The 18,402-nt window shown below is 47.8% G+C and overlaps 1 protein-coding gene across 3 annotated transcripts in view; it reads left to right on the forward strand.

Moving 5' to 3' along the window:
• LOC147626918 (uncharacterized) overlaps positions 1-17,905 on the forward strand; it is a 113,330-nt gene extending 95,425 nt beyond the window's left edge. For all 3 annotated transcript variants that reach the window (XM_086815471.1, XM_086815472.1, XM_086815470.1), the window contains 2 exons: positions 58-704; positions 17,459-17,905. In XM_086815471.1, coding sequence (XP_086671597.1) covers positions 58-704; positions 17,459-17,546 — 735 coding nt within the window. In that variant the 3' untranslated portion in view covers positions 17,547-17,905. The remainder of the gene's footprint in view (positions 1-57; positions 705-17,458) is intronic.
• The last annotated feature ends 497 nt before the right edge of the window (positions 17,906-18,402 follow it).

Here is an 18,402-nt window from a genome sequence, read left to right on the forward strand (position 1 = left end):
CTATATATGTACGTATAAACTTAGTTGTTTGTCTGAAGCAATCTGTTTTCTTTGCAGAAATCTTGCTCATATATGGACACCCCACTGATGTGCGGCAGCAGAGGTAGTACTAATGTAGCAAAGTTTTTAGAAAGAAATGTCACAGTAAATCAAGATGATGCCAATGCTTCTGCATCAAGGTATTCTAATGGGCGGGCTAGACATGATGGATGCTTCAGTGCAAGTAAGTTCAACACACGTCCAGAGAAAAGTAGTAGTTTTGAAAGAAATTCAGTAGAAAGAGGATGGAGGACACACCAAGAAGAGAGACTGTCTAGCTATCCAGCAACAACTAGTGCTGCCAATGGGGGAAGTACGTGGGGATTTAACTCACAAGCTTCAGAGTTCAGGCCGTTGACGGTCGTAGACTCTAAACATGATGAGAACAAGCTACATATTGGAGATACATACATGCCAAAGTCTTCTACGGCCATGGCTCATCCTTATGCTAATAACAACAATGGGTTCTTAGCAGAAAGTCTAGAATTTGGTTCACTTGGGTCTCCTATACTGGCAAGGTTTGAAAAAACAGTTTTCCATGATGGTGTTGGGAAAGACATCGAGGTATTGAGATTAGAAAATCACCAGAAACTGAAGCATGGAGATGATATAGAACTTGAAAAAGTAATTGCAAGGAAGGTGCTATTTGATGACAACCAGCAGAGGTATGATATTTTGCTGAAGGGTTGTTTCATAAGACGTTTGCTCAGAATGTAAGAATGCAATGTTTTTGCTTCTGTTCTTTTGTTCATCTATATTTTTTTCCCTTTTTTTTTCCAAGAAAGAGATCCTTCTTTTAGTTATGAGAAAAACACAGCCGTAATGGCTAAAGTACAAACTCAGCTCCACACGGGGGATCGAGAGTCACGAAACAGAAAAAAAAGGGCGGGAAGTATGCTCTTCTCCTCTGGCTGGTAGCTCTGGGAGGAAAAGGCTATCTCATACAATGGGGGGAGGGGGGAACAACCACACTGGCAATCTATAGTGCCAAGTGGGCTCATCACTTGTGTCAATGAGAAAGGGACCGTGACGCTAAATCCTCAGTAAGGCCTCACGACGCTTTTGCATACGGTTAGAGCCACCCTGTAGCTTTCCCCACTATCCATGGACGGTATGAATGATATCAAGCCAGATGCTCCGGATGGACTCCGCTGGTGGGGTGAGGGTGCCCTCGATGGCCTCGCTACATGAGCTCTCCAAATGTGCCGTGCAATGATCAGTGGATGGAGCTGGAACTGGCACTACAGAAACACGGAGATGAGAGACATGCAGGGCAAGTCCCCCACCCTCCTCATATGCCATGGTGGCCTTGGCCTCAGTGGCTGAAGCAACTGTCCCAAGTCACTATGCGGGAGGGGGCCTGGTCCATAGTGAAAATGTTGAGAATCCGCTGCCAAACCTACTGAGCCTTCGGGCAATCCCAAAGGCAATGACGTTGAGACTCTTGGAGATGGCCACACCTCGAAGAGACTGACCTACTTCCTATGGCAACCACCAAGCTTCGATGTGCCAGCTACCATAGAACGCCGTCGAAAACTGTCCCAAAGCCTCTTCTAGAAATCAGAGAGAAATTGAGGAGGGAGGCCCTGAGACTGCTAGTGCCCTGCTGTTCCTACTAGAGTACCCTCGAACTCTAGCATTCGAATCCTGTGGCCCGGCTGTGCGGTGGAAGGGTCTCACTGGGGTCACGTGAGAGGGCGACCCTGCCAAATCCGCAAAGGCCAGAATCATTCTCTGGCCACCTTGGCCGGTGGAGGGTCTATGTGCCACTCATGTGCACGGAAACCAATCACTCTCACCTTCTGCAAGGTGCATCCACTGAAATCCTCCAAAGGGGACTCTGCTCTCTAGAGCTCTCATCAGCACCATGGACGGCCAAATGTATGTCATGCCAGGTGAATGCTCGGGAAGGGGGGGAGGGTGGCGAGGTCAGGCCTGCCAAAGGCTCTGAAGGGTCAGAGGGCCTCACCGTAATCTGGATGCTTGGATTAGGATCATGACGAGGCAACGCTCTCTGGAAAGGGGGGGCCGGTAGCGGGTTGCTCGATCTTACTTTTTTTTGGGGGGGGGGGGGGGGGGGTGGGGGGGGTGGTCATCTCACCATTGGGGGGGCTGTTGAGATTAGTGCTCATAATGGTTCTATGACAAAACCGTATCCTCTTGTGGTGTGCCATATTGGCGCGCTTGTTAGCGCCACTCTGCTCTGGAGTCTGGAAGTCCAATAGTGGTTCCGCCTCGGACTAGCGGTTTGACACTGCACTGGGTTCCTCAAAGGCTGGGACTTGGTGCTCTAAATCTTGGGGGTTGGGATTCACAACCCCACCCCTATCCCCACCCCCACCCCCCACCCCCCAAGGAGTTGAACTGGGACGCATGCGAGGGGAGACAATAGGAGGCACCCTCGTGGATTGACGGTGGCGGGGACAAGCTCTAGCAAGGTGTCCCATCTGTCAACAAATGAAGCATCTGTCGAGGAGGCCAGAGTACTCTACTCTATGCAAAATAGGACCTCCTAGAGGCAAGGAAGTGATATGATATGAGGAATTGACTCCCGAGAGGCTATGTAGATATGAAGAGATGGAATCCTTCCCGTCCAAGCTAGAACCAAAGCGGCGGTGGAGGGGGATTCCATCACTCTCCCGATAACACCACCTCACCACGAGGATGGGAAGGTATTCCTTCCTAAGACCAGGAAAGCAAATTGTCATGGGAAAGCCTGAGACGCCAGCCAGAGGGTTGGGCACTAGGTCGAAGTCATGGTGCCGCCCCCGGGGGGGGGGGGGGGGGGGGGGGGGGGCGGGGGGGGTTTGCGCGCAAACATGCTGGAGTCGGGTGAAGCGCAGAGCAGGAAGGGCTCAGGCGAGGGCTCAATAGGGCGGAGGGGAGGACGGGAACTGGGGGCAAAACCAGGCAGAGGGCCGAGCAAGATAGAGGAAGCTTGGCGACGGCAAAAGACAATAGGTGCGCAGATGGGGAAGCTTGAGTGCTCGCTTCACAGTTTGTATGATCAAAGTCCCCTCAAGTTATAGCACAGTTGCTTTAGTTTTGTGCTTTTTAAAAGTTGAAGCTTGTTCATCTATTATATAGTATGACAAGAGCTTTCAAATTTTGTTAATGGTCTGATTTACAAGATCAATGACATGTTTGTCTCATACGCTTTACAGCGTCTAGGTTCCCACCTTTGTGGATGGTGTCTTCTTTCTTTTGGGGTGGAAAAGTCTAAATGACATCAACTTCACACCACCAAGAGAGGGAGGTGGAAAATTATCGAAGACCCAAAGAAAAAAGTGGGGAAAGGGGGAAATTTGGCTCCCTCCAAGGCTGAATTCTCTTGAAGTGAAACCACATCAAGCTACACTGGGGACGTTTTAACACCTAGCAAGGTTAATATTGGGGACGTTCGTTAAAGAAGGGGCCCTCCCTCACTCCAAATCCAGAGTGCCTTCTGCTGCTTTGAAGCAGCACCAAAGGGGTCTACCCAATGTTCTCGACTTCGAGAAGGCATATGACATAGTTGATTGGGCCTTTTTGGAGGGGACTATGCTGAGACTTGGATTTTCGCCTGGCCGGATTCGAGGAGTTGTGGCCCTCTACATTGGAAATGCCCTCCTCGAGATCTCGAATCAATGGGTCTCTCCACTGCCACTCTCTGGGATCCCATTGTACATGAACCAATGGACTGTTCTCCCAAAGCCATTAAGTGCCACGAGGTGATGCCTTTGACCTCGAGGGGAAGGAGGTGGGGATGGTCTGTGGCCCATTTCCTCCCCTTGTGGCCCACCATGTGGACCCGTTGAAGAGGGGAGGGGAGGGCATCACCGATCTATCACTGGGACGCTATCGGGAGGCCTCCTGGTCCTACCTCATGAGTGCCGATGAGACGACCATGTGAAAAACCAAAAACCACTAGGGGAACTCCGGTGCGGGTAAAAGAGGCCAAAAAACACCCGGGGAACTCCAGTGTGAGTGAAAGAGGCCATACACTCCCCACGTTCCCGGTGGACCGTCAGTTGGACGGGAGCAACTACGGCATATGGAAGGTTATGATGGAATTTGTTCTGGAGTCTTACGACCTCGCTGATTTCGTCGTCGTTGGGGTTCCACGGCCGGAAGTAGAGGAAGGGGAGTTACCGTCGATCCGAAAGGACCGGGAGGCTCAGACACAGATGTGGGATCTTGTCAACGCCAGGGTCCGTTCGTTTATCTTTCTCAACTGCACACCGCAGGTAATCAATCATGTAAAGCATATGACGCTGGCCAGAGGTATATGGTAGCATTTGGCTTCTCTTTACAACAGGGTATCGCCCATGAAGAGGATTTCCTTGGAAGTACAGATGCGGGTTATGAACCCTGCAAAGTCGGCGACGATGCAGGAGCATATTAACAAGCTGCAGGCTCTTCAGCAGGAAGTTCTTCAGGCTGGGAAGGAGATATCGTCAGAGGACATGGCCATAACGTTGCTGTCACATTTGCCCTCTTCGTACTCAGCATTTTACTTGTCTTTGATTACCAGTGGCAGGCTCAGCACCATCACGTGGGAGGAGCTTGTGCCCATGGTCCTGGACCAGGAGGAACGATTCACGAACCCTCCTCAGGGTGGAGGTTCGGAGGCCTTAACTGGCCAACGGTCGAAAGGCCATAACACGGGCAAAGGGAAGGCTTCGTCGGAGAAGTCTTCTGAGAAGAAGTCCGTTACTGACCGTGAGAAACTAAAGGTAGAGAGGACCTGTAATGATTGTGGCGAGAAAGGCCACTATTGGAGGCAGTGTCCCAAGCGGAAGACCGAGAAGGGTGAAGATTCCTCAGCAGCAATCATGAAGACTCCGGCTTTTGTGTACTTGGAGGTGATGGACACCGATGTTTCATTTTCTTCAGGTAGGGAGGAGATTGGAGGACTCTCCGCAACGGATTATCGGGAGTGGATTCTAGATAGTGGTGCTTCCAGGCACATGACTCCTTCCCGCTCTGGTTTACAGGATCTCTGCAGGCTTTCTGGTCACATTCTTTCTGGGGATACATCCACTATCCCAGTTCACAGTGAGGGCAGGATGGAGATAGTTCCCGATGGCAGAGGGGGGAAGCATTCCTCCTAGGTGTTGTATGTTCCGTCACTTGGTTTTCATCTATTGTCAGTGCATCAGGTTTGCAAGACTGGCGTACGGGTGGAGTTTGATGAGCATTTTGTTGCTCTCCGGGACAAAGCAGCAGGCCAAGTGGTTTGGGAAGGCGGAGTGGAGAATGGAGTTTACAAGCTTTCATCACTCTCTCTCCCATGTCCTCAGGTTTGTGATGAGTGGCAGTCTGGTAATGGCCACTTAAGTGTGGATACGCTGCAGGTACACGCTTTTCAGGACCAGATGGTGGATAGCTTGCCAGTAGATGGCAGCAGTTGGTAGGAACTCTCCAGTACTGATGTTGGTAGTTCTTGTGTTCGTCAGTCAGAGTAAACTGAACAGGTCACTTATGCTCTGCCGTCTCGTCGTATTCGGGACAAAGAACCTCCAGTAGATGAGGATGTTCTTTCCACGAGGACCTTTCGGAAAGCCAGGCAGGTGGCAGTTGATTACTTGCAGAAGGAGGTAGTTTCTCCAAGCTTTGTGGTTCCGGATTCAGAGGGGGTGGTTGACAGGTTTTAGAAGGCCTTGCGTGGTCTTCATCAGGTTTCCAGGACTTGTTTTTGCACCGTAACAGGTGTTGATCCTTGTGAGCAGTGTGATGCCTCTTTGACTCAGAAGTAGAATGGTTCATTGATCTGGTTGATGGACACCAGATTGGACGGGAGCTTCCTGATGAGGCAGTTGAGCTCATGGTTGCGGATGACTCTTTGGGAGGCAGGATTGCGTTTCCTGTGGTTTCTGCGGCATGTGAAGGATCATGGACTCTTGTACACAGGAGGGGGATTGTTGGATGGAGTCCGACTCCACGGTTGGAGTGACTCAGTTTGGGGAGGAGATCCGGACACGAGGAGATCTACTTCAGGCCCAGGAGCAGTTTTACGGAGCAGTAAGAGGCAGTCATCTTTTGCCTTGTCGTGGACAGAGGCAGAGTACCGGGCTGCTTGTGATGTTGCTTGTGAGGTGGTGAGGATGCAGAGGTTGCATTGCAGATTTGGGCTTCCACTGAAGGAACCCATGGTCATCCAGAGGCACTTTGTTCGTGAACAGATCGTTGCTGATGACATCTTGCTAGAGTTCTGTTCGACGGAGGACAGTACGGTGGACCTCTTCACGAAGTCGCTATCTCAGGATTTGCTCAGGCGGCACCCCAGCTTCCTGTGGTTGGTTTCACAGCCAGGAGCTGAGAGGGGGTGTTAGAAGTCATCTCCTGTCTATTTTTATACACCAGGGCCCTTGTTGTGGGTGTGCCCGCCCTTATGAGGTGTTTTCTAATTTTTCCCCACTCTCCCTATTTTTCCCCATTTTTTCCCTATTTTTTTGTGGCATGGGAGGCAGTCTAGTAGTGGCAGGAGGACCCTAAACCTAGCCGACTGCATTTGTGGAGATTCTGGAAGTGGCCGACTGCACTGCATGAGTCGTGGGACTTTTCTGATGCTGGCCGACCCACTTTGCTGCTGGCTGACTGTGATTATTCAGTCGTGGAGGTTTCTTGTGTCCAGTCGACTGCCCTACAGCAGGCCGACTGCTGATGGGGGGGCATATAAATAGGCCCCCAGCCCCCATACCATTTTGTATCATACTCCGGGATCTTCTTGTGTATATAGAGCAGAGTTACACGCCTCTATCTCTCTCTCTCTTGTGCTGTATTTTTCTGCATGCGTTTTGCTCTTGTGTTCCCAGATCTGGTCATCATCTCCGCTGCGTATTCTGACAGAGCAATGGTGCAAGTGGGCAGCCCTAGCACACCGAGCAAGAAATGGAAGGCTCTCCTCGGCTGCCCTGAAGAAAGATCTCTCTTACCTAGCTCTCAGCCGTTGGATCCTCCTTGACGCCACATATGGCACCTTGGCAGCACAGCAACATTGACAGGACCAGGGAGTCCCATGCTCCCAGCTACTTTCATAGAGGATTTTTGGCGGAGACTCTCAAGCAGCTCCCGTCCCCGGAAGATCTCCTTTCTTTGGCTCTTAGCCCATTAGAGCCTAGCTGTGGACATGTGGTTGGCGATCACTAGTCAATGTCACAAGCCTGGACATTTCCTAGTATGAAAGGGGTCTGGTGGACTCCAGGACGTCTAAATATTTGGAAAGTACAAGCTTTGGGAATGGGGGATCATCCAATACAAAAGATCTAGTGCGTGAAGCTTGGTCTAGGTGCTCGAGATGGTTTCTTGGACACATAAACAGGCATTGGAGCTCAAGTGTCAAGTGAAAAGCATGTATGGCGAGCTCTCGACGAGATCTAGTGTTGAAACATGGTTCTACATGGTGCTCACATACATTTCTAATAAGGTGGAATACAAAGGATCTGACTCCTAACATCTGTAAGCTAAACAAATGGGGAGACTTACTGAAGCATCTTTAACAGGTCTACGAGTTGAGATATTTTTAGAGATGAAGTTTATGAGTGGAAACCATCTCTTAAATTGGTACATGTGGCACGTGGATCAAAGTGAGACAAGTGGCCTCACACTTGTCACTTCAGCTCTTCACTTGTCATTATAGCTTTTACTTGCCATTCTAGCTCATGAGAGTCCCAAGTCTATAAATTGGAGCCCTCTCTCTTCATTTGAGTAAGCTCTTTTGCTGCAAACTACCCTCTATCATGTTGACAACTCTTCTCTATTCTTGGTGGTTCTCTACTCCAAGGTTATGGCTCTCTACCACCCGGGGATTGTTTTGAAGGCTTCCATCGCGAAGAAATCTTGAAGGCAATATATCCTTTCCATGACAGATAAATTCTCATAGTAATTTGCATTCTTATTTCCCTTAACATACCTACTCAGCTCTTTGCTTTCAAAAGAATAATTATAATACTTAAACAATATTCTTAATCATTGTCACTTGTAAATTAGTTGTTGTAAATAGGACCAACAAGACCTAGATTAACAAAATACAATCCTTTTTACTCACACACTCCAAACCTCTTTATCAATGAAGAAATGAAATTGCCAATCACGTGTTAGTGCAGTGGTAAGAAAGGAGTTTGAGAGTCCCTAGGTAATGGGTTCAAATCTCCTCCTATGCAAGCGATGGCATCTAGTGTGTGTGAGTAGTGTACTTTCGAATTTGCAGCCAAGCAAAAAAAAGAAAAAGAAATGAAATCTTCTATTAATCTCCTACGCTCTCACAAAACACTAGATTCTCTCATAATACAAGAAAGGGAAACCATAGCTTGTGCTCTACCCAATTATATACAATTAATTCATCCTCTCTCATTCCCAAATTACAATAACAAATAACCTTTCTCTACTTAAAGAGTGACAAAACCCTAGCTTTAATTAGCCATACAAATCTCCAAACACAACACAGTAAAACAATAATCACAATAGAAATTTCTCTACACTATTTGAGAGGTTAGTAGAGAAGGTAGATTATCTCTAATTTTCTTGAAAAGTATAAAAGAGATGCTTAAACTAATTGAAAATTAAGAAAACATAAAGAAAGGAAATAATTCCTACGAAAAATTCTCATAAACGGCCTAACTCTAGTAGAGAATTGATTAAAGAATAGCCTAATCACACAATTTCACTTCTCTACTTTCTCTAATCATTAAACCTGATTGCTAATCTCAATTAATGGAATTTCCATAACTTCGTTTGTGAGAAAGAGCTCTCTAATTACTGAATTGAGAGCAAAAGAGAGAGAGAGAGGGAGAGAAATGAAATGAAATGATATATTAACGTCTTCAGAAGGCCAAAATAACCTATCAGACCAAAAAGGTTGCAACAATTGGTGGATCTGATACAATGTTTGTGTAAAAAAAGCTAAAAACAACTAAACAACTAACTGAAACTGAAACAACTATGAGGAAAAGTACGGTACAGGAGCTCCTAATGGATAACATCTGGGAGGAAAACTCCAGCAACAAAGGTAAGCATCATACACATCACTATCCAAAGATGTCTCTCATCGGTCGATGGCGGATATCCTCAATGTCCTCCATGGTGAGTACTCTGACTGGATGTCTCCCATGCTGTGCTAAGATGATCCCTATAGAAAGCCATCTTCGTACCAAGCTCGTGTGTTGGCTGTATCCATGTCCTCCTAGTGTCCAGTTGAGTCAAGTCCTGCCTGATAAGTCTGGTAATCTCTGCCCGTGTGAGAGAGAGGGAGGGTGCATCCAGGGAGTACTGAAATGGAGGTAGCCTGTCCATACTAAAGCCATGCAGTTGGAACCAAGCTGTCATCTGTGCATACCAACATGATCCGTCTCCCTGTGATGCCAACTGTCGTGAAGACTTCAGGGCTAAGCGAGCATATCTGTCTCTAGGGAGAGCCCAAGTGCTATGTATAAAGGAGACTGATCGAGTGAGTGCCTCTACTACCAATGGGGGGGCAGCTATCTCTGCACAGATAATATCATGTGGTACGGAGGCCTTGGCCCTAATCATCGGAGAAATCATAGAAACCAAGGGCCTCTCCATACATCTCCATCCATCAGTGCTACCAGCTCGGCTGTGGTGACCAAAGTGTCAAAGAGCCAGAGCTTTGTTCGAGGTTCCTGAAACTGAACTTGCGAGGACATCCTCTCTAGTCTCCCCAATGCTGCATAAGCTCTGGTCAATCTGGTCTCTGCTGCTCTCCTCAAGGAAAATAGTGGGCCACTAAAAACCACACCAAGGTAAGTATATGCATCTGTATACTTCACTGTCTCCTGACCATATGTAAAGGTGGGTACTGACCTCCTAACCCACTGTGTTGTGGTGTTAAACACCATCACCTTGGTTTTACCAAGGTTAACAGACAATCCCCTGTCCTGTGCAAACGTGTGCAATGCATCCAAATGACACTGTATCCCCTCTGAAGAATATGAGATCAGCACAATATCATCAGCATACAATAACAGCGGAATCCATGTCCCTGCTAGCTGTGCTCCTCTGTCACCCTCCCGCTCTACATAGTTCGAAACCTCATCCACATACATCCCAAATAAGGTGGGAGAAAGGGGGCAGCCCTGTTTCACCCCAATAGTGGAGTGAACCATCTCAGATATACCCTGAGTAGTACGTACCTGCCCCACAACTGTCCTGTATAAAGCCATGATTCCCCAAATCAGCTCTGTGGGCACTCCCATCTCGTGTAATCTGCGCATCAGTGTGGCTCTCGGTACTGTGTCAAAAGCTTTGCGGAAATCCACAAAGCAACAATAAATCCTCATGCCATATAATCTGCCCTCCTCAATAATAGCTCTGAGTGTCAAGATATGGTCAAGAGTGGAGAAACCTCTCCTGAACCTTGCCTGCCCTGATGCACGTATGCCCTCTCTCTCTGCCCATCTACTCAACTCCTGCTCAAGAATAGATGCATATAATCTAGCCAATGTGTGACCAATCATGATGGTACGATAATTCCCAGGAAGCATGGGATCCCCTAACTTGAAGATAGGCACAATCGTGGACATATTCCAAGTCTTAGGAAAACCTTCACACATGGCTCGGTTAAACATCATAGCAATAAGCTCTGCAAGCATATCTCTGGCATGAATACAGTGCTCTGCTACCAAACCATCATGATCATATGCTCTCCGAGTCCTCATCATGTCAATAGCTTTCCTTACCATCTCAGCAGTAAAGAAAGCACATGTCTCTGGGCATGGCTCCGATGGGTCTCGTAGGGGCGGCTATCCTGGTGCTGTGTACAGGGATGCTGCATACTCACCCCAAATCTCTGTGGAGGTAATGGCTGGTGATGGTGAATGCTCATGGAATAGTCTCCATGCCTCGCCTGAGTCCTGACTCATAAATAACTGATACAAATCCCTCTCTAACTGAGCAAGATAAGCCCTCTTCTTCCGTCGCACTAGGTGCCGGAAGGTAATCCGTGACTGTCTGTGAGTGGTAACACCCATGAGCACCTCTCTCTGTAATCTGATCCTCATCTCTCTGCACTCCTCATCATACCAATTGTTTTGGGGCATGTTCCCAGATCGTCTCCGTGTAGGCTGACTATGGGGATATGCCTCTGATGCTGCACAAGAAGCGTCTCTATCAATATCTGAGTGAGCTCATCTAATGGCCGTCCCGGCTCCTCGGCACATAAGCGTCTGTATATCTCATCCGTGTACACGGTGTGAGTCTCCCTCGTAAAGGTATAACGAGTGTGTGTGGAGACCTGTCCCAATGGAGCGGTGCTGAACTGAAATGTGAGAGTGAAGGACAAGATAGCATGATCCACTGCTATTCCAACCGGCCTAGTGCCTACCATAAAATCCTGAAAAGAGGGAATGAGACTGGGCTGAGCCATAACATAGTCCACTGTACTAGCACCATGCTGATGTGGAAAGCTAGTGAAACCGCCTGATGTCGGGAATCTCTGTAGGCCATTCAGGATGGCCAATCCATGGGCAGTCCCCATGTCTATCGAATACCGCCCATACACTGTATGTTCCTCATCCTGTGAGAGTCTAGATAGGCCCATATCCCTAACATCAAGCTCCCTCAACATCTCCTCTGAGGTATCATAAAATACTGTCTGGGCGGTCCTGACATTGAAGTCCCCCAAGAGAATGATGTCACCATCCTTGGAGAACTCCCAAATGTCATCATCCAAAATAGAAAAGGGAGACTGCCCGCTAGGTGATGCATACACTGATGTACTAGGAGCAAAATAGCATATAGCAATGTAGAGATATCTGCCCGTCTCTTCCCTCAGTCTAACCCACATGTACCTAGCCTGCTCATCTCTACGGACTATATGTATCAGTGGCTGTAGCTCCTCTCTAAACAATACTGCCACTCCTCCTGAGCCCCGTCCTCTATGCTCTGAACGAGTCTCCTGTCTACAAGCTGTCTCCCATCGGTATCCACTAACATGTGGCATGGACTGTCCAGGAGCCTGATGCGTCTCACAGTAGAAGATGATGTCCCTCCCAGTGAAACTATCCTCAAAAGCCCCTACATCAAGGCGTAGAGATCCATTACAATTCCAAGTAGCAACTTTGAGTGTAGTCCCATAGGTCTCGCGCCGTCATGAAGAGCGCCTCTCCATAATCACCACTCTACCATCTCTATAGAAGGCCACTTTCCCTTTCTCTCGGGCTGCCCTTATCTCCGGAATAACTTCTTTCATGTGGGCAAGTTGCGAGAAAGAAAGATATATTAAGCGTCTACTAAAGACCCAATGGGCCTATGAGACTAAAGTGGTACAGTAATGTCCATGGTGTATCTCATCATGGAATGGAAAATAAAACAGAATGAAAATGTAAATATAGCTATATCACTGGGGTGATACAAAACTGTCCATGGAAACTTGTCATGGAATACTAAGATCATAAAAACATGGGAGCAACATCAGCTCCGAGTAGATGGTATACCACTCTCCAAAATGTCAAGCATGTGGTTGATGAGTATGGCCGAGAGGTCTCCCTTAGCTATGTCACGTGGAAAGGTAGCTCGATGGTGGTGGAGCATGTCCTGGATCTGGAGCTGATGAGGTGATCGTGGCCGACAGGGGGGTCGAGGGCACCGGGCACGCTGTAGTGCAGAGGCTCGGTCCGAGGTAACTCCTCTCGGGCGTAGGTCCAGAGCAGCTTGTGGAGGGTCTACAAGATCCACGATGTCGGTGTCCTCCACCTCCTGGGTCCGGAAGAAACTAGTGATGGTTGGCTGTCGAGGGAGGGGGCGGGGTGGCTGGGGCCTATGTCTCAAGAAGGTGTCCTTGTGTTTGCGGAGCTCAAGCTGGAAGAGAGAGAGAGAGAGAGAGAGAGAGAGAGGGAAGAGAGAAGAGTGGAAAACTCCAAGAAAGGGCCTCTCGGGAAACTATACGGCACTCTATAACACATTAGCAACATAATTAAGCCCTACGAAAGGATTAATTAAGTGGCAAGAAGTACCTAGTTTGCCACCACTTTACTTGCTAGAGGGAGAGTCTCGCAGAACTCCAGTATAAAAGCTTCTTCCAAATACTTAGAGGAAGCGGGGCGAGCTGCCACTCGGGAGAGATATCAATGCCCACCTGGCAACCAAGATATAGCGAACTGGAGTGTCCCTCAGGATCCATTGGAAAGCCTCAACTGGGTGTTGAGCCTACCCAAAAACCACTTGACTTGTGCTAGTTGATCTGTGCTCCTGATGCGCGGTAGAAAACCTCGATCACCTCCGCAAATCTTTGGAGATTCCCCAGATCTCCTAAAAGGAAAGTTGTTGTGTCATCTGCTAACTCTGAGTCAAGCGGCTTCTCTTGCGTGCAGAGGGGAAGACGCAATCCCTGAAGCCCAGTCTGCTGGGCTGAGAGAAAACTACTCATGGCCCTGGCGACAAATAGAAAGAGGTAAGGTGCCAAAGGACAGCCCGGCCAAACTGAGCGGGAAAGGGAGAATTTGTCGCCCACGGGCTTCCTGAATGAGAACCTTGCTGTGTGAGGCTGAGTAAAGTCCTAAGACTCCACGAATCCACTCCATGGGGAATCCCATCCAGCTCATCGTGCCCGCCAAAAAGCTCCAATCCACCCTATCGTAAGCTTTCTCAAAGTCTAGGAGTAGCACTATGAGGTCTTGCTACCACATCCTGGCCGAAGTTGTCGCCTCCCAAAAGGTGAAAATGTTGTCCAAAATGCTCCAATCCTGAACAAAGCCGGTCTGAGTGTCATGAATCAAGTCCGGGAGAAAGGGCTGATGTCACCATTTGGTCCATCTCCATTTCTGGAGCCACTTCTATGGGATTGTCACTCCATAGAGCAGCCAGGCCAGGCCAGTGTCCCATGTGAAAGGGCCAGTTTTATGGTGTCACATGGACGGGAGCCAGATCAGTGCCACCCGTGTGCGACCAGTGCTGCGTCACATGGACGGAAACCAGTTTCGTGTCATCCGTGTGTGATTTGCTTTGTGCTGTATGGACGGGAGCCTACTGGTGCCACCCGTGTATAGCCAGGATGGTGTCTTACCTATGGGACTGTCACTCCATAGGAAGACCAAGATATATTTATTTCGAGACTATCCGTATATCAATCTTTGTGCGAGGCAGAACTAGCGGAATTGCCCTCCACTCGAAGAGTCTTGGACAAGGGTTTAGACGGGGAATAATCACAATCCGTCTTGTGGCAAAGGCGTGCCAAGTTGGCGCGGATCCTGTCCTCCATGTGACGCCACTCTTTCCGAGCGCGAGAGTATGTGTACTTTGGACTCCATCGATCACAATGGAGGTACCTGTAAGAGGGGGGAAGAGGTACTGCGATAGAAGTATGCATGAACACACAGAGCAGCACCTCCAGGTTGGAGGCCACCATCTCCCCGTCGTGGTCTTTGTGGGCTGAGCCTCCAAGCTCTATCCTAGCCAATGGCCATAGATGGATGAGTACATCGGTGATGCAAAGATCGTGAAGATGATGAGATAGCTGCCTGACCCCAAATAGCGGCAGTCACCGACTCTGAGTTCCACTTCGTCCCTGGGACTGCACTAGGAAAGAGAAGATCATCGTGCCATTCTTTGGTGTAGAGGGTCTAGAGTGGTGGAAAACCACACATATCCGAAGAGGTGCTACTGTCTCCTCAAACATATCTGTCTCTTCTACCGGAAGACAACAGAAGAAACTATAATCCATCAGCTGCCCTAAGATCTTGGGGGGCCCACCTGGGACTCTGGTGGGAGAGCCCCACCGGGGAGGCGGCGATGGTCATCTCAACCGGCTTAGAGAAAAGGTGAATCAATCGGCGAACGAAATTCGCCTGCAAATGAACATTGGTCTGGAAGGCTTGAATACTACTCCACTCGCTGAAGGATGGGGTCTCCCCAGAGGCATGGGATAGATATAACGTGTGGCACTGAATCCGGCAAGGCAACACAGATCTGAGGGATGGAATCCCGACTGCCCGTGCAAAGGCTGAGGCAGTAGTTTGGGGTGGGGGGGGGGGGATTCCATCACTCTCTTGATGGCACCACCAATCACCAAGGGAAGCGGAAGGTATTCTTTTCTAAGGCTTGGGAAGCAAATTGTCACTGGGAAGCCCGACACTCAAGCAAGTAGGTCAGACATAGTGTCAAAGAAGGCCTGTGCCATACACAATGCAAGGGGGCTCAGTGGCATGACTCAGTCTGACGCCTTTGGTGAGTCGAACTCCACTTGGTAGTAGCCACGCTCCAGAGGGTGAATGTCTGTGATCTTTGCAGGCGCGCCAATGAGGCTCGCTAGTAAAAGATCTCTGAGTTGTCCGCGCACAGGGTGGCTACCAACAATTTTGCAAACCAAGGTGGAGGCCTCCAATGCTGCAACAATCATAGTGAGGATCTGAAGGTCTGCAACAAGGGCGGAGAAGGCAGGGGAGGGTGGGCGCAGCGGGGCTGGGTAAGGGGAGGCGCAACAGCACAGGGAAGGGAGTCATACTACAGTGCCAACTACGAGTCATATTGACATCAATGAACACCCTGGCCAGTCATACTAGGACCTCAAGATGTACATAGCTTTTGGATACACACGATGTCATACATCCAAATGGAGTGATAGAGAGCCAAGTGGTGACATACATTGCAAAACTTAAACTCAAATTGCATGACAATAGAGATAGAGAACAATACTCTATTATTGTGGTTTCATGATACAACATATGGCACATTGTGCTCGGACAAAGGGTGCCTCGATGGGCTGATCTGGAACTGCTGAGATGAAGGTTGTATGTTAGAAGGAAGCTAGGGTGCAATGGATAGTGAATGTAGGTACAAGTGTGTGGATGGGCTAGCACTGGGGTCTATAAGTATCTTTTGGACGGTGGTCATTATTGTGCTGACTAGGTCAATATGAGTGTTTTGTATTCACCAGCCAAAAATTTATACAAGACCTTTGTTTAGGGGGTGACTTCCTGCTATAGGCCCTACAATCAAAGGACATGGTGTTCTAACAATAGCTCCACCTACCCTATATATAGAAATATTGGTGCTTACAAGCATGTAGCCTATTTGGCAGTGAGACAAACCATCCTAAGTTGTCTGTAAACTATCTGGCCTGTATAGGCTCTGTGTTCATACAGGCCACCAAGCTTATGGCCATGGCTTCCTTTGGGCCTTACAGACTTGAGCTAGCTGGAGCCTGATTATTACATTGTGAGGGCAGAGCATTACTATGTAGCATAGCACATGCATGCTTATTACAAATGGCATGCACTAATAGCCAACTGTAGGGAAGTACACATGCATGACAATATCGGGGGGGGAATATATTGATGTTGACTATGCTATACTCAGGAGTGCTCTCTTTTGGTCCAGCCCAATACCTACGGGGGTGCAGTTCTTAGGCATATCGTGGGGCCAATGGTCGATAAGCCTGAGGGTCACTGGAGCGTGGCCTGAACATGAATAGCATGGTGCATCATAAGCATTATGTTTTTTAAGTATTTGGGACATAAGAATTTTTATGGGACGACATGAAATGGGCATTGAACAAGACACAATGATCACCTCACAATAGAGGTAGGTCTACCCTACAATAGACGTAGGTCTAGCAATAGCCTTCCTACGCTAACAATAGAGCTCTCCTAACAACAATGGGAGTCTCTTATCACAATAGAGAAAAGGCCCCAATAATCGTAAAATGCATGCTCTAAGGTGCTCTAATGATAATAATCCCCCCTGTAGAGAGGAATAGACTTGGAGGCCTGATTTCCAAAAGTCAGCCTGAGGGTTTGGCGTCACTCTGTTCTCTCCTCTATGATTCACGCGTTTGCCTCTGAACAAGCTCCCAAGAGCCAACAACTTAAGGTCTTGCAAAATGTGGGCACTACAGAACCTCCTTGGTTATCCTGGCGTAAACTCGGGCAAGATGAACAGCAGTCCCTGCCACCACTTAAATTGCATGTTTTGTAATGGAAATGTAACCAGGGTCAAAGTTTAGCAAAGAATTGAGTCCATGGTGCGAACACTGATTTTATAAAATAAACACGAGGCTATACGAGTGAATCTGAATGCTCAGGTAGATGTAAGATGCTCTAGCCTATGCGGGTGCAGGCCAGGGGATCAAGAAGAGCAAAGAAGCAAGATGGCACACATGCACACACATGCACACGATCATGTGTACAATCTGCTCCATACAGACAAGCAAAAATATCCCTGTGAATATCCAGAGGAGTGCTCCCATAGACAATGCACACATAATAGCCAACACCATTTGATATCATGACATGAAACAACTGGTAAGTGACTGCATATGAAAAATCACCAGAAAATGGGATGGCAGGCATGTAATGTTTCATACACTGGTTTGTTGTGATTTTTTTAATCTTATTTTGGTTCTGTAAAAGGGATTTTTTATGGGTTCTCTCTCGTTTTTTTCTATGTAGACCTTATTTGATTCTCTGAACAATTGTAATGCTTGCAGTTCATTGCAGAGCTCTTATGAGCTCAAGGACGAGGATTTCCCACCCCTGACGAGCTGCAGCCAGCCTAGGAAATCTACAGAGGCTTAAATGCTCAGAAGGGTTCAGCCAATGGGCGGCCCCATTTCCAAGTGTTCTGTGGGTAGTTCACTTAGCAAAAAACCGGCACACACGACTGTAGTCTGAGTGTAGATTGTTTTACAGCTGTATCTTTCAAGCCAACTAATGGTCTGGCACGTCATTTTGTAACAGTGCAAAAGTAGAGCACTGGCACGTGTATTTGCACCTGCCTTCATACTTGGGACCTCACAAGGGGAAGTCCTTCACCTGCATGCAGCTCCATATATATTCAATTGTCGGATTCTTTCAAATGTTCCCCCTTACAATGATGATGAAAATATTGAAAGATTTGTAAATTAATGGGTTTTTATTTAGGCCAATTTTTTGAAGTCTTTTGATTAATGCTCTCCTTTTTGGTACGTTTTTGTGCATTCATCTTTGCTTTTGCATGCCATTGCAGAGTTCCCTGTGCCCAATGGCTTCCTGGAAATGGTAGGCATAGGGGGTTAACCCAACAATATGTAAGATAGCATGTGAGCTCAGCATAAGATTTTTTTGTTTTCATGGACTTACTAGAAGAGTTTTCCAATTGACAAAAAATGAACAAACTTCAGCACCTCCAAAATTATAGAAAGGCTGTATCTAAAATCTCGGATAAGGGAATACAAAATTTACCTATTTCAAATTGTCGATAAAAGCATGTAGGGAAGCAAGGAATGGCTAGGCAAAACTATGTTGGAATAGAATGATGATGGGATTTGAATGAATAGATTTAAAAGGTTGCCCACATATTGTCAAGGATTTTTACAACAAGAGGGCATAGTATAACAATATATTGCATATAGCAGGTGCAAAGTAGTGTGTGCCAATATAGTGAAGCATAATA

The sequence above is a fragment of the Cibotium barometz genome, chromosome 21 (genome assembly GCF_041138505.1).
Source record: "Cibotium barometz isolate CiBa-2024 chromosome 21, ASM4113850v1, whole genome shotgun sequence".
In the NCBI taxonomy this organism is placed as follows: domain Eukaryota; kingdom Viridiplantae; phylum Streptophyta; class Polypodiopsida; order Cyatheales; family Cibotiaceae; genus Cibotium; species Cibotium barometz.